This window comes from Solanum stenotomum, chromosome 10 (genome assembly GCF_019186545.1).
Source record: "Solanum stenotomum isolate F172 chromosome 10, ASM1918654v1, whole genome shotgun sequence".
Classification (NCBI taxonomy): Eukaryota; Viridiplantae; Streptophyta; class Magnoliopsida; order Solanales; family Solanaceae; genus Solanum; species Solanum stenotomum.
In genome coordinates, this window is record NC_064291.1 from 6591923 (window position 1) to 6619873 (window position 27951).

At 34.8% G+C, this 27951-nt stretch overlaps 2 protein-coding genes across 4 annotated transcripts in view; both read right to left on the reverse strand.

Annotated features, from left to right (window-relative positions):
• Positions 1-27951, reverse strand: part of LOC125841779 (2-isopropylmalate synthase A-like) — a 123146-nt gene that overhangs the window by 21391 nt on the left and 73804 nt on the right. The gene's annotated exons all lie outside the window — the stretch shown is intronic.
• LOC125842565 (histidine decarboxylase-like) lies at positions 619-4037 on the reverse strand. 3 transcript variants are annotated; one of them, XM_049521875.1, is made up of 5 exons: positions 3702-4037; positions 2587-2812; positions 1721-1914; positions 1498-1634; positions 619-1399 (listed from the first exon to the last, which is right to left on the reverse strand). In XM_049521875.1, the coding sequence occupies exons 1-5, from the start codon at positions 3955-3957 to the stop codon at positions 821-823; spliced, it is 1392 nt and encodes a 463-aa protein (XP_049377832.1). In that variant the 5' UTR covers positions 3958-4037; the 3' UTR covers positions 619-820. The 3 variants fall into 3 exon arrangements, with proteins under 3 accessions (XP_049377832.1, XP_049377830.1, XP_049377833.1); XM_049521873.1 differs by having other exon boundaries at positions 2587-2821; positions 3702-4036; XM_049521876.1 differs by lacking the exon at positions 3702-4037 and adding an exon at positions 3044-3353 and having other exon boundaries at positions 2587-2821.

The window sequence follows — 27951 nt, forward strand, 5'->3', positions numbered from 1 at the left end:
AGTAAGAGAAAATAGTAAATTTTGATAGAGAAAGTAGAGAGAATGATGTTAGATTTCGTGGAGTTTGTCTTTAGAGTTACAAACAAGACAATAATGATGAATTTTGTTAGCCGTGTGAGATCTACAGTTAAATTTAACACTTTATATATATATAAGAATTTATTATTTAAGTAGTAGGATTTAAAATAGAAAAAGCAAATATGTCCTCCATTTGAAGTGAAAGAGCTTGAATTGTGACACATGTTAGGATGCACCTGAATCTATTGTTTAAGTAGTAGGATGTAAAACAGAAAAAACATGAGCAAATATGTTTTAAGATTGTACCAGTCATTGATTTACATTAATTATAAGTCCACCACTTGTGTTTGTTGCCTCTTCCATCCACATTTGTTTGATCATGTGAACCAATTGATTGCAATATTGCTCATTACTAAAGTTCATATTGAAGGCAACAATATCACCATAGTTATTGTGTTTGCTTTCATAATCCTCCATAGACATTGATGCATTTCCATAGTTGTTGTCTTCTTTATTTTCTTAAATTTCATGTCAAGTTAAACTAGACCAACGGAGGGAGTATTACCTAAAAGCAACACAACTTAACATGAAGTCCGTAATTTATTTATTGATTGATTAGACAATCTACATATGGACGTCATACAACCAACTTAACTAGTTTCAAATCACAATGTAAGTAGCATAGACACAAAAAAAAAGAAAAGATACAACAAGAACATGAAAAGAACCTACAATTCCATCCAATTGTAGCAAATTCATGTTGAGATTTCATCGTCTAGATCATGATAGGGTGTTCGTTTCCTTAAAGGAATACATACTGACCATTATGAAGAGAGCATGCACAATTTTGAGCACCAATATCATCTGCAACACAAGGAGGCTTAACGCTTCCATCTTGGTACCACATTTTTCTTTTTTGCACCAAATCAATGAAGAAATCGTCTAATGTTTCTCTTGTGATACTTGGCATAACAATAACATGTGCAATATCCCTCACGCAAGAGAGTTGCCAATGACGAGTAAATTCATGATCAAGAGGCCTCTCAAGTACAACTATAATGCTCAACTCATTAAGCATGACACTGATATTTGCTTGCTGAAGAAGATCTTTCAAATATCTAGCATTGTAGAGGCATCTCTTAACATCTTGTTGTATCCCAATTTGATTTTTTGACCTTAAACTATACCACAACAAAATTGGAGTTAAACCATTTCGACTTCCAGAAATTGTGGCATCCACAGAAGCAATGTATTCCACATTTCTCGAGAGATAAGCGATGTGACTTTTTCTTGTTATTTGAACTCCACAAGGAATTGGACATCCTAAGAACTTGTGACCTGAAATTGTGACACTCCCAATTGGCTTCTTAAAGCTAATCACCTGTTTTCAATTAATTGAATTCCAAACAATCAAAATTTTACTTTTAATTGTAGTATATATCCTTAAAGTGTTTGCTGGACATGTGTTGGAAAACTCACATTTTTAATGAAAGGGACAATAAGTCCACTTAGTGCTGCATCACAATGGATGTAAAACTTATTATGGGAATAACCACAATCTTCAAGTGTTTGAAGAATAACATCAATGTCATCAACAGCCCCTTTGAATGTAGTTCCTACCATTAAGAAAAAGGCTAGGCTAGAGCTCTAATTAAGAGAATGAGATAATTAATTAAAGAATGAAATAAATATGAATATTTACCAATATTAATATTTATAATTGCTGGTTTGTCCTTGTTATGAAGTAATTTTGCTCTCAAATCAGAATAATCCATCTCTCCATTTGTTGTTGTGTTGATCATTTCCAAATCTATTTTGTACAATCTTGCAGCTTTGAAGACTGAATAATGAGTATCTTTTGATGCGTATAAGATTCCATTAGGAAGTAACTCTCGCCTACAAAGAAAATATTATTGAGTTAATTTAAAAAAACTAAAAAATTAAGAACATTATTATATTTTACTTTCTGTCATATCAACTCTTAATATTACTAATTTGTCACCATTCACTACAAATTTTGATATTCCAAAATAGCTATAAAGTACGGAATTTTAAAAACTAAATTGGTGATCTTCTTTTTGCAATTTATTATAAATGTGCTAGCACAAACTTATATATGAATGCCTCACAAGACATGTTGGGACCACTAATTTAGCAATTGACACATCTTGATAATATGTAGGGAAATTAATCAAAGCACACAAGACTCAAGTAGATAGTTAGATGTGACTTTGGGCACAATATTATCCATGTGGTTACATATATAGTGTAGTTTTTGTACAAATACGTATCAATTAACCTCTTTTGAATACATTAATGTAGGTCCATTTAGGAATTTGGAAATGCTACCAATGGTAGATATAGATATTGTAATAACTTAATTGCTGTTAAATATGTTTTTTTTAGAGGTAATTAATATTTTTTGTAAATGTTCCTAAAGTCTATAACAACATTGGATCCAATGACAATATATTAACTAGTGTAGATAAAGACTTTAATACTCTTTGTTAATATACATATTTATTGCTGGTAAAAATCGTTTTTATCATCGTGATAGTAGATACTTACCCTATCCAAATTCCATGAAGATTGCCTTCTGTGCCACCATGAGTAACATAACCCCAATATTCATCCTTCTCAATTTCCCATAATTTGGCAAACCAATCCAAAACAGCCACTTCAAAATCTTTTGAATGAAAATCCACAGGGTTTTCCGTGAAAGGATCACCACAATTATTTAAGTGAAATTGCAAAAGTGGAGCTAAAGCAACGTGGTGATCATAACATATGTTCTCTGGAAAACCTAGAGAGACAAAAGGATCAATTATATAATTCATAAATTAATCTTTAATTTTCACATTATAAATTAGTACTACATCTGTAAGCCTTTCACGTATTGCATTCGTTTGTAACGGAATCCCTACGTTTGCTTTCATTCAATGTTTTTATGTGTCAAATTTATGAACTAGATAATAATTTACATGAAAGACAGAAGATCAAATGAAGGAGAATAGTAAAATATTACCAAGATGATATTTGACTCTTTGTGTAAGTGTCTTTAAATAATTATCCAATATATAGTCAGGTGAAGAAACACCACTTCCCAACCCAGGCTCTATCACTGCTAGTTGCAATTTCTTTCTTGGCCCTGGTGGTGTCACCTTTACTACTGTCTTGATGTTGCCATTGACAATATTCTCACTTGGAAGAGATGACACTATTTTGCTCATCATTTTAGTGCAAAGCATCATCATGCAAGTCAAGATTTCGGGAAAAACTTAGATCACCAAGAGAATGAAGAAATACACAAAAGAGTTTTTAAAGGAGGCTTTGTATTGCTTGAAGATTGCTTGCTCTTGCTTTGTTCATTTACAAATGAATGCCCCTGTATTTATACTACACACTTTGGGGCTAAAGTTTAAATAAAAATTATACACAGTTCCTTATATATGTACAAGTAGCCCTCTTTTAGAATTCTGTACAAGTCTAGAGATTTCTAAGGACTTCCAAGAATTCTTCTCGAGTATTCTAGAATCTTCTCCAAACCTCTCCAAGACTCTAGATTCTTCCATAGAGTCTTCATCTATGCTATTACCTGTTGAGATATAATATAAATACGCACATGGTAATATATATATATATATCAGTTTGTTAAATAAGACGATCATTTAATTTAACATTACCAATTTCATGTGCTATACACTTTACAAGCTCAAACTCAATCTCAGAGGAAGCTGGAAAACCAGCCTCAATTACATCAACACCAAGCTTGACTAGCTGACGTGCAATGTTCATCTTTTGTATAGCCGTCATGGAGGCACCAGGAGCCTGCTCTCCATCACGAAGCGTCGTGTCAAAAATTGAAACATAGTTAGGATCAGAGAATTTGTCCAAGCCATTAACAAGAGTGTTCTTAGAATTTGCGTAGAGAGAAGCCATTTTTTTTCCCTTAACTGTGTGCTTGGTGTGGGATTTTTTTACAGGCAAGAAAATAGCAAAACATTGATATCATGTTATAAATAATTTAAGATTATAAAATTTGAAAAAGGTTTGATAGGGTACAAGCGGGGTAAAATAAGCGGGTTGAGTTGAAACTTGAATTATTTAAAATGAATTGAAATAGAAATCAGGTTGTGTCATGCCCCGCTCAATCTCAATAATTTTATGACCACAATTTAAATTTCAACTCAAAAAATAGAAAAAACAAGTTATAAATAAATAGATAAATCTTAGAAGATATAAAATAGACAGTAACTCATACCTTCAATATGAGAACACACACTACACAAATACAAATAAAAAGTCTTAAAATGAATTAAAATATGAGACTAAATTGAGTTCAATTGAATATTCTATAAAAATGAATTACGGCTTGAATGAGTTGATATTAGGGATGACAATGGATCAGATGGGGTGGAGGTTTGAGCTTAACCGTGAATAATTCAACCCACCCAGCTCTACCTCACATAGCATTTTTTAAAAAATTTAACCAACTTTTTTGGAGTTTCTCAGCTCTGTTTTTCTAAGCTAATCAATGCTCCCCTGGCTATAGAATTTATAAAAGTTAGAATTTCAGTTCTTTCCTTCTCATTTTGGTTTTCTTCTTTGTTTCAAAGAATCAATTTTGCTTTTTGATAATTGTTCTAGTACATCCAATTTTATCTTATTTATCACCTCAACAACTAAACGTTTCTGATTAATCAAATCACTTTTGGCATAAATAATTAAAAGGTTTGGACTTACATCATAAAATGTTAATGAAATGGTAAGCTTATGCTTTTTTAGGACTTAAAGGGAGTCATAGAAATGAGAAATTAAAATGATAAATGATTTGTAATGATTCGGTTGGTCATTTTTGAAACTTTTTGTAAAATAACTATTTTATTTCCGATATCGATCCCGAGTATTTTTTGATTGAGTTTTGAAAGTTGGTTTCTAACTTTGAGTGAAAGTTGTGAATTTTGTAAGTTTTTTGAGTCAAAAGGCTAAAATTGTTAAGGAGTGAGTTTTAGTGTCTTTTGGAGTTCCGAGTATCGGAATAGAATTCTATCGATTCTATCAGTCCTGAAATATGGAAATTGGTCTAAGAGAGTTGTCGGTTTCAAATTCGGAGTCTTTTTTAAGGATTTGAGGTCATAAGTTGGAAATTATTGAAATTTTAGCTCTTGGGTTGACTTTGGTCAACATTCGGGGTTCAAATACTTGGATCAAAATTTTGAGAGTTTCGTTATATTCAGGGGATAATTTTAGGCCTAAGTGAGGTCTTGCTTGAATTTTCAGAGGTTTCAATCTTGATTTAGGCTTTTTAGGCGTTATGTTCATTTTTTGTTTCGGGTCAAGGAAATCTTAGATTCGTATTTTGATGGTTTCATTGAGTCCGAAGCGTCAAGTTTAGTCAATTTGCATATTTTGTTTGTGTGTAAGAGGTTCCAAACAAATCCCGAAGGTCCATTCGATGTTTTGAGAGTTGACTAGTTTTTCTAGTGCCCGAATTCTGTATCCTTCACGTTTGCGATAAGCCTTCCGCTTTAGCAACCTTCGCTTCAACGAAGGCGTGATCAGAAAACCAAAGGCTAGCTTTTCTCTGGGTTCGCTTAAGCGGATCCTGGTTCCCAAAAGCGAGACACCCATTTTAAGCGGGGTTCGCTTAAGTGACATGTGAGAGGGTTTTAGACCTGTAATTTTGGGGTTTTATCCTATTTTCCCCATTTTTAGTTTTGGAAAACTCTTGGAGGTGATTCTGAAGAGATTTCTTGTGCTAAATCATTTGGGTAAGCCTTTGTGATCCTAAAACTTCATTTCATTTTATCATGTATAGATTTTATTAGTTTAACATCAAAACTTGAGGTTTTGATTGGCAAAGGGAAATGTTATCAAGAACTTAAGTTCTAAAATAAATGGTGATTGTGAACTGATTTTAATTCTTTTTTTCGAAATGGCTTTCACCAATGAGTTCCAAATGCCTTGGATAATATTTTCAAGTAAAGATTTTCGAAATTGAACCTCATTTTTGAAATTGAGTTTGTGAGTTGATTTGACCCATTTTTCAAAATATATGATTTGGGTGTTGTTATTTCTAGAATCTTATTGTGATTACTTGATTGAACTAGATTGTGTAGCTTTGGACATTTTTCAGAAAGGGAAGACTCAAGTCTTGGATTGAATTTTGATTGAATTGAGGCAAGTGATCTTCTAAACCTTGTAAACTTATAGAATCTTGTATTTCCCCTCATTGTGTGTGTTGGAGAGTAATGGAAAGGAGGTGATGGATTCATTTATTTCAGATGATTGATCTTAATGAATAAAATGAAATTACGAAAAGACAGTGTGTTGATCATAATGCTTTGTGAATTGTTGTGGACTCAAATTTGTTGATTGATGAAAAACCTTGATGACATTATTGTTGACTTAAATTGCTTGATTTGTTGTCTTTTTCATATGGTGTGAAATTGCTTATTTGCATGGACTGTTGAGCACCATGATGAAACGTGTGATGATTATGCCAAAGGGAAATGATTTTGAAAAGTGATATTATATAAAGCCAAGGGAAATGGTTCCGACAAGCGACATTGTATAAAGCTGAAGGAAAATGATTTCGGCTAGTGATATTGTGCCGAAGAAAAATGGTTCCGATAAGTGACATTGTATAAAGTCGAAGGGAAATGATTTCGATTAGTGACATTGTATGCTTGTTGAGTACCGTGTTGTTTGCTCATTGCTCCTTGCTTCTACACTTGTGTAGATTCTGAGTCTAGACCCGTGTGATTTTCTTCTTCTTCCAAGGCTTTCAAAGGACTTTGAGAGGCACCTTCGTGTCATTCCGGCGGGTCCTCTTGTTCCTTATTTTATGTTTTGTTCTATTTTAGAGACAAAGACATTCGGAATTGTACTTATCTTTCAATTCTATATTTATATTAGTGGCTTGTACTCGTGACCATCAGGTTTTGAGGTTATGTTAGAATGACTAAGTTTTCCTTTCTTATGTTATTCCTGATTATTTTTTGCATTTATTTCTTATTGTTGGGTTGAGGCTAACTTGTCTTGGTCGAAATTGTAACTCCCCGAAATTTTTTAAGTTAAGACCGGAACCATTCTTCATTTACTTGTAGGGTCATTTCGGGTGATTCTTAAATTGCCCATGTGTAAAAGTAAATGCTTTAGTGTGGGAATGATTTTGGATATCAATTAAGGTCACTAGAAACTCCTAGCACAAAGTTGAGTTGAAAGCTTCCTTACCGATTAAGTTTTGATGTAAGATTCAACTTAGGTCAACTTCAAACGACCATATCTCTTAGAATATAAAGAGTTATGTGGCCCATAACCTATCAAATTAAAGGTATTTGAATCTTCTTTTCAACGCCACCAATTTTGTGTCAATCCAAATTTTGAGTAAAATGTTATGACCATTTTTGTAACCGGAGTATGGCCATGGAGTATGCCATCAATGTTTAAGCAGTATGATATCTAGATATACCATCAATGTTTATACAGTATGACTTCCCAAGTCATCAATGATCATATTACAATATGATTTTGAAATATTTTTGAGAAAAAGTTTTCAAGTATAAGTATAAGGGGACTATGTATTCCACATACATCAATTTTTACATTGATAAAAGAGAAACTGAGATTTCTAAATGAGTTATGAGTTCAAAAGTTATTCCAAGAGCAGTTACCTCTTTTAAGAGGGTAGTTTGAGCAATTATCTCAATTCAGAGGAAGCGTTATGTTTTTTTTTAAACATATGAACATGAGTATATATTATTGGGAATAGTATTGAGCACCGATATAAGAGAGAGTTCAGACAACTTACAACCCCCATAAATCGTGTATGCCAACATGGGTAAATGGCATACTTTTTAGATGATTTCTTATTGCTTTTAAGCATAGCTTAGTGAATCCACTTAGTTGAGGTGTTCTATACCTCGACAAGGTATAAAACAGTTCTGGCAGCTTGGGTGAGACGTTGTATCATCACGTAGCTCATAGTGATGGTTGTCGGTTAGAGAATCTCCCAAATAAAGTTAAAATGTATTTTTATATATCATTTATTATGTTGAGTTTAGAGATGAGAAAGTATTTTGTAAAGCTTTAAATGATTTAACTCATTTATTTCTTTCCATTCAACTTGAGTACATTGTTATCTAGTCCAACCCTTTCTTTCAGTTATTTGTTATTCAACTATATTACACACTCGTACATTCAATGTACTGATGTCATTCGACCTACATCTTTTAATGATGCAGATACAAGTTATTAGGGTCCTCAACAATAGTCTGTTGAGATCATTTCATCCATTTGTCTGCTTATGAGTGAGACCTCCTTGCTTTCGGAGTACTCCAGTTTTATGAGTTGTTAGTAGTAGTTCTCTTGAGGAGTCGTGGGTCTTGTTTCGACACTTATCTTTTAATAGTAGAGGCTTCATAGATAGACAATTTTGGAGAGTCTTTCAATTTCAGATGAGGGTTTGCTTAGGGACTAGCAATGGTTTTGGAGTGCCGGCCACGTCCAGGGTGTAGGCTCGGGTCGTGACAGAAATAAATGAGTGTCATTAAGTCCATTTTTGGGTCGTGACATTTTCAAACCCACTCCGCCCTACACTCGCTCTAGACTTTAAGAAGTTAGTTTTAACTTAGCCCTCCCTACCCCGCTCTGCCCCTGCATATGTCTAAATTCGCCTTGCCCTAAATATGTCTAAACCCGGCCTGCCCTGCCCCATCCTTATTTGAGATTGGCCCAATTTAAGTGGTTTGGGTTCTTTAAAACATATCCCAGTCCCGGCCCCACTCTAGACTTTAAAAAGTTAGTTTTAACCCGCCCCACCCCTTCCCACCTCGTTCCCCCCGCACATGTCTGAATCTTCTCTGCCTCACATATGTCTAACTCCGCCCCACCCTACCCCATTGTCATCCCTAGTTGAGATTGATTAAATTTAAATTATTTTGAGCTCAACCCATAAAATTCTAGACAAAGTGGATAAATAACCTATATTTAAGTTCATTTTGACACCCCTATACTAATTTTCCATTGCTCTCCACATAAAGGAAATGATAATACTCCTCCTCCTATATATATATATATATATGTTTAAAAAAAGAAGTTAAAACTAGACAAATAAAATAAAATAGAGCCGGAAGAAGGGAGTAGTATATGCAACCTATCTAATTAGTTAAAAATACTTACATATTGTCTCATTAATTACAATTTCATATCAGATTTCAAGTCAAATACACCAAGATATATGTATTTTTGCTACCAGTACACTAAAATAGGGAGAGAGGTGACAAAGAGAAAGAGAGAGATGGGCAAGATAGGAGGGTAGCAAGCAAGATAGTATCACAAATACATGTGAGTCACACTACATACATGAATACCAATCGAAGAGAGAAAAGCGAGCGAGAGAGGAGAGTTGCGAATGAGACAGGAGAGAGGCCAACGAGAGAGTCATATAAATGCAAATTACTTGGATATGATGTATCTATAACAAATTACACTTAATTTTTATATATAGGTTGCCATGATAGTGATTTTGTTAAAAAAAAAGGAAGAAGAAGTTAAAACTAGACAAACAAAATAAAATAGAGCCGGAAGAAGGGAGAAGTATATGCAACCTATCTAATTAGATAAACATTTCTATCATATTTACTAATTCTCCCTATAGTTCAAAATACTTGCATATTGTCTCATTACTTAATAATTTCATACCAGATTTTAAGTCAAATACACCTAGTTATATGTATTTTTGCTACCAGTACACTAAAATATGGTGAGAGGTAGCCGAGAGAAGGAGAGAGACGAGCGAGATAGGAGAGCAACAAGCAAGATAGTCTATGTATGCACAAATACATATGAATCACACTACATACATATAACTGGAATACTAGTTACAGAGAGAGAAGCGAGCGAGAGAGAAGAGTTGCGAATGAGATCGGAGATAGGCCAACAGAGAGAGTCATATATATGCGAATTACTTGGATACGATCTATTTATAACAAATTACACCTAATTTTAACTCCATATAATAGAAAAGCGCCAGATATATGTATTTGAAGTCCAAATTCTCATAAGTTTCAAAATGATAAAAAATGAAGAAAAAAAAGATAATTAATTACTAAATTAGATCGAGAAATTTCTGTAACCTATCTAACAATAGGGATCCACTTTCATGAGAAAAAACATTAGCACCGACGATGGCTTATATATATGCATATGTGGCTGCAGTTTAAGCTTACTATATTCCTCTATCGGCGTATATATATGCATAATTTCAATTAGTATTTAACCAAAAATAAGATAGGATTGAGTTCTCGTGTAATCACTCAATTAATACTATTATCTTAGATAATCATATTTTCGTGTTATTCCAATTTTTTAAAATTAAAAAATGACTTTCTGAAATAATATGTTAATTAAGTGATCATATGTAAAATTAACTCAATTTTTTTAATAAGTAAAATATGTTAGCAAGAAGAATTATGAGAGAGATATTGTTACTTGAATTGTGCATCGCATTTCATGCAATTATGATCAAGTGTGCATTCTGAACAATTTCACTTTATGTGGCACCGTTAGATTAAACATGAAATAAGAAAAAAAAAAGTAAGACATTTTTGAAATTTTTGGTCTAAAACAATCTTTAGGTATTTGTCTAATTGTAAATCATTTCATTAAGGGTAAAAATGATATTTCAAAGTTAACTCACTACCTTCTTAATGAGTTATCGATTCAACCAATAACTCAATATTAAAAATCAAAACCAACCGATAAATTAATTATATTTTTTTTTTACAAAATTATTAAAAATTCGTTAATCTAACAATCCAATAATAATAAATCTATAGCATTTTTATCAGTTCAATTTGATTTTCGCTAGAGCCGCCAATATGGGCTAGGGCCGTTGGGCAGGCGTGGCCTAACCCGTGATTTGATAGGGCTGAGCTACGACTTTTGGTGCCCATTTAAGAAAAGGGCTTTTTAGCCCGGCCTGAATAAGCCTGTCCATTTGTGGGGCTTGAAAAATAGATAGGGCCGGCCCGTGGGCCAATAAAAATTAATCAAAAAATAAAAATAAAATAGAATATTAAAAATAACAAGAATCTGCACTCAAAATCTGTTTAAAATTTGAAATATTACAATTTAAATACAAATTATGTTTATAAAATATGTACTACATAAAATAAAAATTCCTAAAATTTCTAGGGAATCACTAATATTGTCATAGTTTTTGTGTTTTATTATGATTGTAGGAAAATAATTAGGTTAATATTTCAATTTAGCTATTTATGTTTGACTTGAAATCAAACTTAATAAATATTATATAGATAATTTTATTTGTATATTTGATTAACACGTAATAACACTAACCTCATGTAATATTGTCCTGTCGATATTTATGATAATATTTTTAAATTATAATTTAATTTAAAAAATTATAAAATATATACTTTTAAGAAAAAAAGGACTAGCCCGACAAAGCTCGTAGCCCACGTACTTATAGATTGAGCCGACCATTTTCTGGCCCACACAAAAAATAAACTAGCCCGTCAAATTACAAAGCATGTATGAATTAGCTCGAATGGAGTGAATCAGCCATATTTACAAGCTCTAATTTACGCACACCACTAATTGCACTACGGAAATATCACGAGAATCTCCAAAAAATCATAAAAGACAAAAAATGGCAACAAGCTCTAGTTTCCGCACACCACTAATTGCACTACGGAAATATCACGAGTATCTCCAAAAAATCATAAAAGACAAAAAATGGCAACAAGCTCTAATTTCCGTACACCACTAATTGCACTACGGAGATATCACGAGAATCTCCAAAATATCATAAAAGATAAAAAATGGCAATGAACCTCTGATGTATGTAGGTCACATGCATGGTTGATATCTCTGATTCTGAATAGTCAATTCCAATGGCCTTATTATATGCGTATATAAAAGACATGTGACACCTCAAGTTATTCCAAAATTTTAAGAAGACATTTTAATTATACGAACATCTTATTACATATTTAAATAATTTTGAATTGATATTATTACATCATATTTCAATTAGTTTAAGATTTTAAAAAGCAAGTGTTATCACACATCAATCATTATGTGAGACGTGTTAATTTAATTTAAAATATATTTTTTTTTATTTTAAGTTTTTCTTTATCTTTTTCTCTCTTACTTTTTGACTTATTTTATTTTTATTACATTAATTTTGATTTCATTTTAAATTCTACTTCATGTTCCACCCTCACTTTCATGCTACCTCCTCCCTCCATTTTCTTTCTTTCTTCTTCTTCACCTCCCACCTTCACCCCACCCCCATGTCAACTTGAATCCCTCCTTCATTGTTTTTCCTTTTCTTCTTCTTCAATCAAATTCATTTCTTTCGATGACTTTTTATTTAAAAAATCATACTATTTGCTAGACTTTGTTGAGTTATTGATAACAAAACAATCAAAATTTTGAAGGTATCATCAATTAATTTAGATTCTTTTCATATAACTTCAAAATTAGAAATGATGATTTTAAAAGAATCAACGAATTTCCCAAAAATTAAAAAAGCTTAATTGAAAAACTCAATGATACCTACTAATTATCTTGAAATCTATTGGGTTTATCAAATTGTTTGAAATGTAAAAAAATACTTAGATATAATTTTAAAATTGAAGAGAGTTAAACTATTAGTAGTAATAAAGGGAGGTAGAGTTGTGGTAAAAAGTGACATTGAAAGTGAGAAGGTTCAGCAGAGATGACAATGATTTTTTGAAGAAAGAAGAAAAAAAAAAGAAAAAATAATAAGAAAAACAAGAAAATAAATTTTATAACAAAATAATTGTAAAAATATAATTATATTCATGTATCATTTTGTCTTTTCTAAAAATAATCATACAATCTCAGTGCAACACAAAAATAATTGTACACGTTTTCAATACTTAGATTGATTTGGTATAACTAGCATACCATATAACTAGCATACCATGTGAAGGTAGTGAGCAAGGGACCAAACATAGTACATATAGATAAGAGGTAAAAAGTTCTACATATAAAAATACTTCTATTGATTTGCTTTTTTCATATTTTACCTTTTTACATAGTTTCTTAAAAAAACTGGTTCTTTAAGATAGTAGGTTGCCATCAAAATACCACTATATATATATATAATAAAATAAAATAAAATATGACTTATGAGGTATACATAGCTACTTGATTTGCGCATCACATTCCATGCGACATGATAAAGTCAGTGTTTGATTCTAAATTTTCAAATATTCTTGACAAATTAGTTTTGGCTGAAGTTTTACCATGCATTTGACTGTAAATTTTGGGAGAAATAGTGACTATTTAAAAAAACTGATTTATACCCATAAATTATAAAAATGATTAAAAATATCTTTAAGTTTGTATTGTCATTTTATAATGAACATGTTTCGTTAAAAAATAACCTTATAACATAACTGATAACGATCAACAACAATAAAATAACAATATGGGCAAGAACAATATATTAATCGCATACTCAAACATGTCACTAATTCAAGATATGAGTTATAACCCAATAAAAATAAATTATTCTTTTTTACCACATTCTATATATATAGCTAGAGGAATAATTATTAGTTATTAATGAAGTAATTTTGTATACAAATATTAGTTGGAATTAATAAAGGGTAGGTGTTTTTTGTCACGCCCCGAGCCTACAAATGTGGCGGGACTGACACTCGAGAACCATTGCTGGCCCCAAGTGAACCCTTGGCCTGACTAGACTCTCAGCGGAAGACTTTAAGCATTAAGAAGAGAATTCAAATACAAGATAACTCAGCTGTCTCAAACTAAACTCAAAATGTTTTAAAAATAAGCATTTAACTTAGCCAAAGTGACAACTCAATCTGAACATAATCCAATAACAAGATAATGACAATTGAACTAACTAACTGTCTATGAAGCCTCTAACAACTTAGATGGACGTCGGGACAAGATCCACGACATCCTAATGAACTAATCAAAGCAATAAAAAGGGAATCCTCCAGAAAGTAAGGAGGCTCACCAACTGACTCTGAGTGCTCAGCTAGATCAACGAGGCGCTGGGTGCTGATCATGGTTACCTGTATCTGCATCATAAAATGATGCAGGCCAAATGGTGTCAGTACATTGAATGTACAAGCATGCGAGGGGAAATCTAAATAACATTTAAGCTTGAACTTGAATCTGAAAGAAACACTTACCTCAACTTTTCTCAACCCATGGATACTCAACTCAATGCAGAAATAAACAACGACAAAGATGCAGTTTATATAAAGCATTTAAAAAGTAAGAAATAACTCAATATACATATATACAATAAAGTAATATAACTTTGTGGGAGTTTCTCTAAATGACAACCATCACTATGAGCTATGTGATGATATAACATCTCGCCCACGCTGCGGAACTGTCCTATAACTTGCCGAGATATAGAACGCCTCAACTAAGTGGATCTACTATACTATGCTAAAAAGCACTAAGGAATCATCTAAAAAGTATGAACCTTTTCTACCCAACTTGCCTACATGGTTTATGGAGACATTGAATTGTTATGAACTCGACCCCACATCGGTGCTCAATACTACTCCCAAAATACTCAGCTCATATGTTTAAAAACAAAAATATTTCTGTGGTTTGAGGTAATTACTCAAAAACTAGCTCAAAGGCTCTCTTGGAAATCAGTGTTTCCTCTCTTGTTTAAAATGTGAAAACATTTACTCATTTGAGAATATTTAGTCCCCATATACTCTTTTGAAGAAAAGAACTTCTTTTGTTACTCTTACTCAACCCAAACTCAAGTCTTAAAACAAGTTTAAAATATTTGCACAAGACTTCTTGAAACTCTATGAACTTTCTAGACTTGGCTCTTAACTTTCCTTGAATTTGAATTTACGGATTCAAGGTTGGGATTCATGTTTCTAGATGATTTCTAGATGTTTAGAAGTCATTTGGAGTAGTTAGAATCAATAGGAAGTGTTAGTACACTTTATAAGGACTTAGATGGGCTAAACAATGAAAAACGAGTGGGGGCAGACGACCCAGGCGCATTCCTGGCACGCCGCGCTAGCCCTTAAGTTAGTGGGGTTCATTTCTGGCGCACTGCTGGAGCGTCGCCCCAGCCTTTCTGGTGCAACGGGGCCGCGTCGTGCCAACCTTCCTAGTGCAACGGGGGCATGTCGCGCCAGCATTGCCCCAGGCAAAACTGACGAACTTTTCCCCTCATTTTCTGACCTTAATTCGATTAATTTCGATTCTTTTTCTCAATATCTCTTTGGATTCAGGTACCCAAATCATATACACAAGAATCTAACTCAAAGTAACTCTAATAATTGACATTAAACTCTCAAGAACTCCTCAATCTCAACCCAAATTCAAGAATGAAAGCAATTCAAGAACACCCATCAAGAACATGCAAACTTCCAATATTTTTAGGATGAATCACGCTGAAATAAACATGTTTGGCACGTGGGTAAATGAACCCAACGTTATGAAACTCTCACATACCTCGTAGGATCAAATCCTTTATCAATTCGTTACGAAGACGACAAAATCTTGATTTTCCTCTCCTTTCTCCTCTTGAGTTCATTCTCCAAAAACACTAGCATGAATTTTGAATTGTGCAAACTGAACCAATTTAGTTTTGACCCTAATTAATTTAGTAAAAGTGAATTAAATCAAGTGTGTATGGTAAAGACCAAAATGCCCCTTAAAATCCAATTTTGACTTTTCTTATCTAGACAACTCGACTTTTAATGGGCATATCTTCCTCATACGAATTTGAAATTGAGCAAACTCGATGGCGTTGGAAAGATAATCCAAAGATATTTCCTACGGTATCTTATAGATTACATAACTCATCCTGAAATATGAGTTATGGTCGTTTGAAGTTGACCCAAAACTCCAACTTAACATAACTTTTCCAGATTTTTCATTCTTTCCAAAAATGGCTCTCTTATTCTAGCTCTTTCACTTAGCGAGGTTTTACAATATCTCCCCCTCGGGAACATTCGTCCTCGAATGAGATCACTTTAAGCAGACTAAGGGTGTGACATCTAACATCTAACTCAAACACCTAACAAGCAAAATGTAAATACAACATGTCAACTTAAAATAAAAGCCAAGAAAAGGATTAGTACCTTAATTTGGAACTTATCCGGATTCGAAGAGATGTGAGTATCTCTTCTTCATATCCTTCTCAGCTTCCCAAATGGCTTCCTCAACAAATTTATTTCTCCACAGAACTTTGACTGATGCTACCTCTTTTGTTCTTAACTTGCGAACTTGGCGATCTAGAATCTGAATAGGAATATCCTCATAAGATAAGCTATCGTTGATACCAATATCTTCAGTAGGTATGATACGTGAAGGATCTCCCATGCATTTCTTCAACATGGAAATATGAAATACTGGATGGACCGCTGTTAACTCTTGTGGTATCTCTAACTCATAAGCTATATTGCCAATCCTATTGGATATTCTGTAAGGACCAATATACCGGAGACTAAACTTCCCCTTCTTACCAAATCTCATAACACCCTTCATGGGTGAAACCTTCAAGTATACCCAATCATCTACTTCAAACTCTAAGTCTTTCCTCCTAACATCAGTGTAAAATTTCTGATGACTCTGCACTGTTTTCAACCTCTCTTGAATAACTTTCACTTTCTCCATAGCTTGATGAACTAAGTCTGGTCCTATCAACCCAGCTTTACCAACCTCAAAACATCTAATATGAGATCTGCATCTTCTCCCATAAAGAGCATCATAAGGAGCCATCTGAATGCTACAATGGTAAATCTTGTTATAAGCAAACCTAATCAGAGGTAGGTGATCATCCTAATTACCCTTGAAATAAATCACACATGCCGTCAACATATCTTCTAAAGTCAGAATAGTGCGCTCTGTTTGATCATCTGTCTGAGGATGAAAAACAATACTTAAGTTCACCTTTGAACCCAAGCCTTTCTTAAATGAATTATAGAACTGTGCAGTAAATTGTGCACCTCTATATGATATGATTGAAAGAGGGACTCCATGAAGTCTTACTACCTCTTGAATGTTTAACTTGGCATAATCCTCTGCTGAATGGGTAGTCTTTACCGGTAAAAAGTGGGCTGATTTGGTCATTCGATTCACAATCACCCAAATATAATCATGTTGTCTGCGAGACCTTGGTAAACCTATGCTGAAATCCATATTGATCATCTCCCACTTCCATTTTGGAAGTTCTATATTCTGAGCCATACCACCGGGCCTTTGGTTCTCTACTTTAACTTGTTGACAATTTGGGCATTTAGCAACGAACTTAACAATACCTTTCTTCATACTATTCTACCAATAAACCTCTCTCAAGTCACAATACATCTTTGTGGAACCCGAATGAATAGAATATCTGGAGCTATGAGCTTCCCCATGATCCTCTCTTAGAGTTCATCCACCCTTGGTACACACAATTTACCTTGATATCTCAATACGTCATCTCTCCCTTGTTCAAAAGCCATTACTTTTTGCTTATAGACATTTGCCTTCAATTCAAGCAGAATAGGATCTTGGTCTTGTGTCTCTTTAACTTCAGACACTAATGATGATTCAGCCTCATTCATTACCACCACTACTCCTTCTGTGGAATCCATTAGTCGAACTACTAATTGTACAAGTCTGTGCATATCTTTTGCTAACTCTCCATTTTCTTTCTCAACATGGGCGATACTACCCATAAACAACCTGCTCAAGGCATCAGCAACAATATTAGCCTTACCTAGGTGATAGAGGATACTCATGTCATAATCCTTGAGTAACTCTAACCACCTTCGTTGTCTCAAATTAAGCTCTTTCTGAATAAACACGTACTGAAGACTCTTGAGATCAGTGAACACATCCACATGAACACCATAAAGATAATGACGCCATATTTTCAAAGCAATTACTACAACAACCAACTCTAGATCACGGGTTGAGTAATTCTTCTCGTGAACTTTCAGTTGTCTGGAGGCATAAGCTATAACTTTACCATTCTGCATTAACACACAACCCAAACCAACTCTGGACGCATCACAATATACAACAAAGCCTTGTGTACTCTCTGGTAAGGTCAATACCGGGCAGTAGTCAGCCTCTTTTTCAATTCCTGAAAGCTTTTCTCACAAGCTTCAGACCATTGGAACTTCACTATTTTCTGAGTCAATTTGGTCAAAGGGGATGAAATAGATGAGAACCCCTCCATGAACCTTCTATAATATTCAGCCAACCCCAAGAAACTCTTAATATCAGTCAGAGATGTGGGTCTAGGCCAATTCTGCACTACCTTTGTTTTTTGAGTGTCAACTCAAATACCATCACCGGAAACAATGTGGCCTAAGAATGCCACAGACTCAAGCCAAAACTCACATTTAGATAACTTAGCATACAACTCTCTATCCTTTAGAGTTTGGAGGACTATTCTGAGATGGCTAGCATGATAATAGATTAGAATGTCATCAATGAACATGATAACAAACATATCTAAATAAGGCTTGAATACTTTATTCATAAGGTTCATGAACATTGTAGGCGCATTAGTTAAATCGAACGACATGACCATAAACTCATAATGACCATAACGGGTCTTGAAAACTGTCTTTGGAATATCATATTCCTTCCCTTTTAATTGATGGTAGCCATATCTAATGTCTATCTTGGAAAAACGGGTGGCACTCTGAAGTTGATCGAAGAGATCATCAATTCTCGAAAGAGGATACTTATTCTTGATGGTAACCTTGTTCAACTGACAGTAATCTATACACATCCTAAGGGAACCATCATTCTCCCTAACAAATAAGACCAGAGCGCCCCAATGTGAGACACTTGGTCGAATAAAGCCCTTCTCAAGGAGATTTTTCAACTTCTCTTTTAATCTTTCAACTCTGCTGGAGCCATTCTATATGGCGGAATAGATATTGGACGAATATCGGGAAGAATATCTATACCGAAGTCTATTTCTCTCTCAAGAGGGACTCCTGGAAGATCATCTGGAAAGACTTCTAGAAACTCACTCACAACAGGAACTGACCCAATATGAGGTGTCTCAACACTAGAATCATTAACTCGGACTAAGTGATAGACACAACCCTTGGAAACTAACTTACTCGCCTTAAGATACGAAATAAAACGACCCTTAGGCACTACTGAACTGCTACTCCACTCTATAACTGGCTTATTAGGAAATGGAACTTGACAACTCGAGTTCTACAATCAATGGAGGCATAACAGGCATGAAGCCAGTCCATACCAAGAATAACATCAAAATCAACCATATTTAACTTAACTAAATCAGCCATGGTGCTCTTGTGATTGACGAAAATGGTACAATCACGATAGACTCGCTCAGCTAGAATAGACTCCCTAACAGTGTAGTAACACGGAAGGGCTCAATAAGTTGCTCATGAAGAACATCAAAATTCATCGCAACATAAAGAGTCACAAAAGATGAACTCACCCCTGGATCTAGCAGAGCATAAACATCAAAGTTAAAGACTTGGATCATACCAGTGACAAAATCTGGAAAATCCTCTTGCTCTTGGCAACTAGTGATAGCATAAAGTCAGTTTGATCCTCCGCCTTTCCCTGAAGTAGCTCCTCTAGATGCGGCTCTGTCTGGTGGAGCAACTGAAGAAGACTGGGCATTATTGCCCGCATTACCATTACCCTGCTTGTTCTTAGGACACTCTCGTAAAATGACCGTTCTGACCACACTTGAAGCATCCAGTGGAGCCATCATGACACACCCCTTTGTGGCTCCTACCACACTTAGCACATGCAGGAGTCTTAGTACCCCCTTGTGCCATACTACCTTGAGAATGCGCAGGTCTAGCTCTGTACTCACTTTTGCTCCTTGGTATATGTTCACTAGTAGATGATGGAGCAGGTCCCTTTTGTTTCTGTTGAAAGGAAAACCGGTTCATATTATCCTTTTGCAGCCCGCACTCGTTTCCTAATGTCTTAGCCCTCTTATTCTTAAACTCTTCTCTATCCCTCAGCTTGTCCTCCTCAACTTGTTGCACATGGATCATTAGCCTTGCTATGTCCATATCCCCTATCAGCATAACTTCCTTGCTTTCCTTGCTTGAAAGACGAGACAACCTAGCAACGATAAACTTATCATGTTCCTCATGTCAACAACCTTCTCTGGAGCATAGCGGAAAAGTTGTGTGAACTTCAAACTATACTCATAAACACTCATAGACTCATGCTTAAGGGTGAAAAACTCTCGTACCTTTACTTCTCTCAGTTCACGGGGAAAGAAACGCCCCAACAAAGCCTCCTCAAATATAGCCTAACTCAAAATTGGTGCACCCCAAGCTCTACCCTTCTTCCACTGGTCAAACCAAGTCCTAGCAACACTTTTTAGTTGATATGTAGCTAGTTCCACTCGCTCAACATCGACAACGTGAATAACCTCAAACACCTTCTGCAGTTCTTCAACAAAATTTTTTGGATCCTGAGTAGTGCGTAAACCAATGAAGCTTGGTGGATTCATCCTCAAGAACTCACGAGTCCCCGAATCAGCCTCTTCCTGTTGAGCCTATCTTTGTTTCCCAACTTGGTTGGTCACAACCTGACTTAGCATTCAGATTGCTTCCCAAAATTCAACATTGGTGACCTCTCCTTGGGGTTTCACTTTTGGTGCATTAGGTACCCCTTGCTTCTCAACGTTCCTCCCAGCAGGTTGACCTCAGACAACTCTTCGTGGAGGCATGGTCAACTGAAAGACACGCACAAGCACGAGTTAGAAAGAAACTTTATAGATATTCACTCTATCGCTTGACATAGATATGAAAAAAGTGAGATAGTTCCTAAATGGTGCAGCTTCTTAATTATAGATGTGACGCGCTTCACACCGATAAGTAGGACTCTATAAACACAACTTCATAGACTCCCTAGGACTCTTGAACTCTTTCTATGATACCAAGTTTGTCATGCCCCTAGCCAACACCTTGGGCGGGACTGACACTCGAGAACCATTACTGGCCCCAAACGAACCCTTAGCCTGGCTACACTCTCAGCAGAAGACTTTAAGCATTAAGAAGAGAATTCAAATACAAGATAACTCAACTGTCTCAAACTAAACTCAGAATGTTTTAGAAATAAGCATTTAACTTAGCCAAAGTGGCAACTCAAATCTTAAGATACGCCAATAACAAGATAATGGCAATTAAACTAACTAACTGTCTATAAAGTCTCTAACAACTGAGATGGACGTCAGGACAAGATCCACGACATCCTAATGAACTAATTAATCAAAGTAATAAAAAGGGAATCCTCCGAAAAGCAAGGAGGCTCACCAACTTACTCTGAGGGCTCAACTGGATCAGCGAGGCGCTGGGTGCTGATCCTGGTTACCTGTATCTGCATTATAAAACGATGTAGGCCAAATGGTGTCAGTTCATTGAATGTACGAGCATGCGAGGGGAAATCTAAACAACACTTAAGCTTGAACTGGAATTTGAAAGAAACACTTACCTTAACTTTACTCAACTCATGGATACTCAACTCAATGCAGAAATAAACAATAGTAAAGATGAAGTTTATATAAAGAATTTAAAACAGTAAAAAACAACTCCAAATACATATATACAATAAAGTAATATAACTTTGTGGGAGTTTCTCTAATCGACAACCATCACTATGAGCTATGTGATGAAGAAACGTCTCGCCCACGCTGCCAGAACCGTCCTATAACTTGCCAGGATATAGAACGCCTCAACTAAGTGGATCTACTATTTTATGCTAAAAAACACTAAGGAATCATCTAAAAAGTATGACCCTTTTCTACCTACATTGGCTACATGGTTTATGAAGACAATGAGTGTTTTATTTAAAAATATATGTAAAGGGAAAATGACTGAGTTTTTGAAAAACCGATTAAACTTATGGTTTAATCAAATCGAATTCTCAAAAGAACAGAGTCGCCACTTAATTTTTTTTAGTAAAAATCAAGAAAAAACTATAAGGTTTCCAAAAGATTTAAACAGATAAAATCAATTGAAAAATGAAAGGGTTCGAAGTTCAATGTACATTCCGAGAAGGTGTTAGGCCCTCAGAATGCCCGCTAACTTGCGGTTGACCGGCAATTTGACTTAAAATGATTTGACTAATTTTGAGAAATTTAACATAGGAATATTTAAATAAATTACAATATTTAATTAATTCAAGAAAAATAATTAGATAAATGGCACATCCTCTTTTTAGAGAAAAGATTTCAATAATAACACATTTGGCTTGTGATACAAGTGATTAGAATTTTAATAAAAAAACTAGATTAAAATTTTATTATTTTTTTTTTAAAATAATAATTTTAACCAATTTAATAAATTAAAGCATGAGACCATTTTAAATCAATTGGTAAAAAGAGAACACACACAATTTTTATTTTTGGTTCATTTGAGAAAAGTGTTAACTTAAAACCATTTAAATAAGCAAGATGATTAAAGGAAGAGACATTCAAAACATAACTTTTAAAGAACAAATTTTTTTTTTTAATTAAGATAAAATATGGCCAATATATTTGATTAGTAAGATAAATGAATACAAAACAAATAAAAGAGTGTATTAAAAAGTAAGCCAATACAAAGAAAATGACTTATCGTTTGGGGAATTTAATTATGTTAGTTAATAATTTAAAAGTTAGAGTCAACACACAATAAACAATAAATAATCATAATTGAATAATTAAAGAGTAGGGAGAAATTGAATTTGGGCCCTTCTTGGGCCAAATTCGCTGCTGATTTTAGGCTTAGGCTCAATCCCGTTTTTGTATACACTAGTTGTATATCAGTGTATATCGTATGAACCCAGCCCATTTTGTTTATATATAAGACTGTATACCGAATGTATACAACCTAATTCAACTTTCAGAACACCTGTTTCAATTTTTGGACTTGTATATCGCTGTTTTTTCCGTGTATACAGCTGTATAGGTCATGTATACAGTCCGTTTTTTACTTCTCCAAGACCTGTACATCAGTCCCTGCTTGCTGGGGGGCCGACTCGATGGAGAAAAAGTAAATAAATTAAGCCTCTACGGCTCATCTTGAGGATGCAAGAGAGAAGGAGTCCACCACGGGCTCGAGGAAAGGTTCACGCAACAAAAGAAAGAAAAACAAAATTAGCATTCGAAGATAAGGAAGCAAATGAGACATAACTTAATTGAAAATTAAAATCAACTTAATTATCTCAAGACCAAAAGGGGGCCACTGTCAAGGTCTACTGTTAGAACTTCTAAGAATACAAAAGATGAGCTACTGAATATTAATCAACAGACATTTGGCCCCTTAATAGTGACAAACTCAACAAGAAAAAAAACCATTGAAGTTTAAGGGTAAAAATAAGGCTAAACAAGGAAGTAATCAAAACTAGTATGATCAACAAATCCTAATACTAAATTGTGGAGAGTCCAAGCTTGGAGAGAACCAAGAATACATACGTATGAAAGAAAATAATCTTGGTAAAGCAAGCAAACATAGATGTAGCAAAGGCAGAAGGCATTACAATGGACAAGTGACAACTTAAAGTGTAAAGGGGGCATGCCAGACAACAATCTGATCAGTGAGAAAGACCACACGGTATAGTCTTAAGTATTTTATAAAGCTCGCAATTGGAACTAGATTACAAATGGTAAGCGATTTCGACTAAAATTTAAGCAAAATAGAGACATAAACTTAATTCAAACATGACCTGCAGGACAGTAAGAACGCCATGGTTCCCGAAAATGGATAAAAACCAACTCCTACAGCCCATCAAACAATAGCTAAGACAATATACAACTTCATACTCAAAGATTTTTATTTTTTTATTTTTTAGGCTCTGCCCTCATTTCAAAAGGAAAACAAAGAACATTAACAGTAACAAAGTGAATAAACCCGGATGTTTAAGACAACGAAAACAAGGGGATACGAGTTCAAACATCAAGACAAATAAACGAGAAGCAAGCGATGAAACAAATTCGAAACAAAGAAGCACCGACTACAAAACAACAAAAAGAAAACTTTGAATCAGCACTAAGAGTAGGCACTAAAGTCGCTTAATAAAAACACCCACAGCTCGGTAGCGAATAACAGAGAACAAACGCAGCTAGTAACGTCATGTCTTAATGGAAAGGAGGGATATTATAAAGGGGGAAATGTTACCTTTTCCTGGGCAGCAACTAGGACATTAACGAACTGACCACGAAAGAGCTTCCACCACCACACGAGGCTCCGGCGAGATTGGAATGGATAGAACACAACAAACGGGAAGTTTCAAGAACTTTTCACTCAAGTCGATTTCTTCCTCCAAACTCTAGCTAATTTTAATACTTACTCTAACTATTATTTTTATTTTTTTAACACCAAATTTTTCAACTCCCAAAAAAAAAATCCCCCCTTACAAATGAATGATCCAAGAATATATAGCCGAAACTAGGGTTCAAAATAATGGGGGAAAAGGGATGAAAATTCAAGTGAGAATGAGGGTAGACTCGGAATTCTCCTCATCAATCCTCAATTCAAAAAATTTCAAGAACCAAAGAGCTGCTCGTTTGTACCAAAAATCAACCAAAATCCCCCAAAATTCGGATGAAAAGATCGAGGTGGGCGGCTGTTGCAGAGAAAGCTGTGGGAGTTGTTGGATATTGACGTGTGAGGTAGAAGAAAAATGCACACTGCTGCTGTTTGGTTCACGTGAGCTGCTGGATTCGCGTGGAAGAAGGAGATGCAGCGCGTACAGGGCTTGCTGGACTCGGATCACACTTTGAGGGCTGCGATAGTGGACTGTTTCTCACATTTTTTGGGTTCTGCTCGTTGTATTGAGGAAGAAGAACGAGAGTACAGGGGTGCTGGGTCGGTTTGGTATGTTGTTGCTGTATGTATTGTAATGTTGTTAGAATTGGGCTGATTTGGAAAGGAGATGGGAGTGGGCTGGGAATTAGTGGGAAAAAGGGAAATTGGAAAGCTGAAAGTAATGGGCCTGTTTTAAATAGGCCCAAGTTGGGTCTGAAAAATGGGTTTAAAGTGAGGTTAAAAGGGCTGGATCTTGGAGTTTAAGAAATAGTCAAATTGAGTTAAAGTAACAAATTCGGCTAAAATCTAAGTAAGACGAATTAATATAAATCAATCAATGAGCTTCTTAATGTTAACAAAAATAAAATAATTAACTTAATTATAAACTAATCGACTCAAAAATATAAACTATCAATTAAACTAATTAACCAAATATTTAAATAAAACTAAAAACATTTTTTTTGTGACAATTTTTGAACATCCGTAAAATGTACTAATTATATATAAATATATATATTATCTTAAATAAATAAATAATAATAATACAAATACAAAATGACAAAATTACTTGAAAAATGCTCGGATTTTTTCTTAAAGTCAAATATTTTAAATCATTTGAAATTTAAGAAGCTCGATGATTAATATAGTCCAAAATTGGGTGTCAACAACTGTCCCTCATTTGAATTGGATTGATGAAAGAAATTCGAGACAAATGAAATTGACAAGTCCAATTTTGATCGACCACATTTTCATCTTTTAGAAAAGAGTTTTCTGGTAGGGAATTTAGAAATTATGGCCGAACCACGGAAATGAGTTTCCTACATATTTCATGCTATATGAGAATTCAGGCCACTTGTAGTTCGATACGCTTGATTTAACGCGCGATTCAAAAGAGCTCAAAAGTCATCCCGATATCGAATTATGAAGAGACCGAAATGCTTGGTAATAAGATTTAAGAGGGAATGCCGGAGTATAGCCGAGTTTTCAATGTTGATCCTGCCTACATATCCCTTAACTTAAGGAATCAGGCTGCTTGTAGTTCGACTCTATCGGTTGAAAAGGAAATCTATTATGCTAGATCACCTTTGGTTTCGAAAAAGCGACAAAGTAAGTCAAGTATGAAAAAGAGGCTTGCAACCTCTTAGCCATGAATGTGGTGCACTTCACACCCATAATTAAGAACTTACACAGACAAAATTTCCGAAGCTCTCGGTGCATTGTCACTCGGATTAGAAAGTTGCCTCCGGTGGAGACTAAAATTTCCCGGATGCGAAATTGAAATCGACAAACCTAAAGGAAAACCCACATGTGTTCTGATAGAAGTGTGGTTTAATTGTGGTGGAAGTCGCTCCTCTGCTCGCGTCCTAAGAGTTTGATATTCCTCTTTGGACTATGTCCAGTTCGCTGCTAAGAAAAAGTTCCACGTTGTGCTGCATCCTTTTTTATGTCGTCTACACCTGTGGTTTGTTTTGGAGAATTCATCCTTTCGGATGCTCTCAACAAAGACTGAGATAAAACTCATTAGCATAAAAATGCAATTCAAATGGGAGACAGTGTCTTTTACCGTGTTGACACTTAATTGCTCTTCTTGAATATTTGACGTAAACTCTATCGGGTTTGACGTGAAGCAAATAAAACTTGTATTTTGTATTTGCAATATAATCTTCAATGTACTCTTCTTTTGATGACGAAGTAATAAAATATGCGAATGTAATATGTTGACAATTCTCTGGATGTCGTTGTTGATGATTCTCTTGATGTCTTTTTTTGCAAAGAAAAATGATGCAAATGATGTTGATTTTCTTGTGATAGGTAAATCTTTCTCTTGTGGTGCATAACTCCTTTCTCTTGCGGTGCCTGATTCTTTTTTACGATGCATGACTTCCTTTTTGCGATGCATGAATCTCTTTTCCCGCGATGCATGACTTATTTCCCGCGATGCATGACTTCTTCCGCAATGCATGGATTTTTTTTTTTCGCGATGTATGAATATCTTTTTCCCGCGATGCATGAATCTTCTCTTGCAATGCATGAATCTTTTTTTTTTCGCGATGCATGAATCTCTTTTCTCACGATGCATGAAACTTTTTCCCGCGATGCATGAATCTTTTCTTGCAATGCATGACTTTCTTTCCCGCGATGTATGTATTTTTTTCCGCGATGCATGGATTTTGTTTTTCACGATGCATGAATCTTCTCTTGCAATGCATGACTTCTTTCTCTGATGATGCCTCCCTGATACCGATTGAAGGTAGTGCTTCACCGAGCGACATATGTGACCTTCTGGGTATCTTTTGGATGGCGGTATCGTCTCAATCAACAATATAAATAAAATGACCTTTGGAGTTGTGGTATCATCTCATTTGACAATACGATATAAATGAATCTCCGAGTAGTGGTATCATCTCATTCGACAATACGATATAAATGACTCTCCAGATAGTGGTATCATCTCATTCGACAATACGATATAAATGACTCTCCGGATACCGGTATCATCTCATTCGACAATACGAATAAAAATGACTCTCCGGGTACTGGTATCATCTCATTCGACAATACGAATAAAAATGACCTCAGAGTAGTGGTATCATCTCATTCGACAATACAATATAAATGACTCTCTGGGTACTGATATCATCTCATTCGACAATACGAATAAAAATGACTTTTCGGGTACTGGTATCATCTCATTCGACAATACGATATAAATGACTCTCCGGATACCGGTATCATCTCATTCGACAATACGAATAAAAATGACTCTCTGGGTACTGGTATCATCTCATTCGACAATACGAATAAAAATGACCTCAGAGTAGTGGTATCATCTCATTCGACAATACAATATAAATGACTCTCCGGGTACTGATATCATCTCATTCGACAATACGAATAAAAATGACTCTTTGGGTACTGGTATCATCTCATTCGACAATACGAATAAAAATGACCTCAGAGTAGTGGTATCATCTTATTCAACAATACAATATAAATAACCTTCAGGGTAAGAGTATTATCATATATGACAATATAATGCAGATAAACGTCTTCCAGATATCTTTAGTTGCTGGAAAATAAATAAAAATTTTCTCTTCGAGGTTTTTATTTGTCA

Coding starts and splice junctions, on each gene's coding strand:
- LOC125842565 (XM_049521873.1), bottom strand. CDS start 3,957: ATGGCTTCTCTCTACGCAAATTCTAAGAACACTCTTGTTAATGGCTTG. Junction 2,822..3,701: donor GTGTATAGCACATGAAATTG/GTAATGTTAAAT, acceptor TTGTCTCTCTAG/GTTTTCCAGAGAACATATGT. Junction 1,915..2,586: donor CTTCATGGAATTTGGATAGG/GTAAGTATCTAC, acceptor TTTTCTTTGTAG/GCGAGAGTTACTTCCTAATG.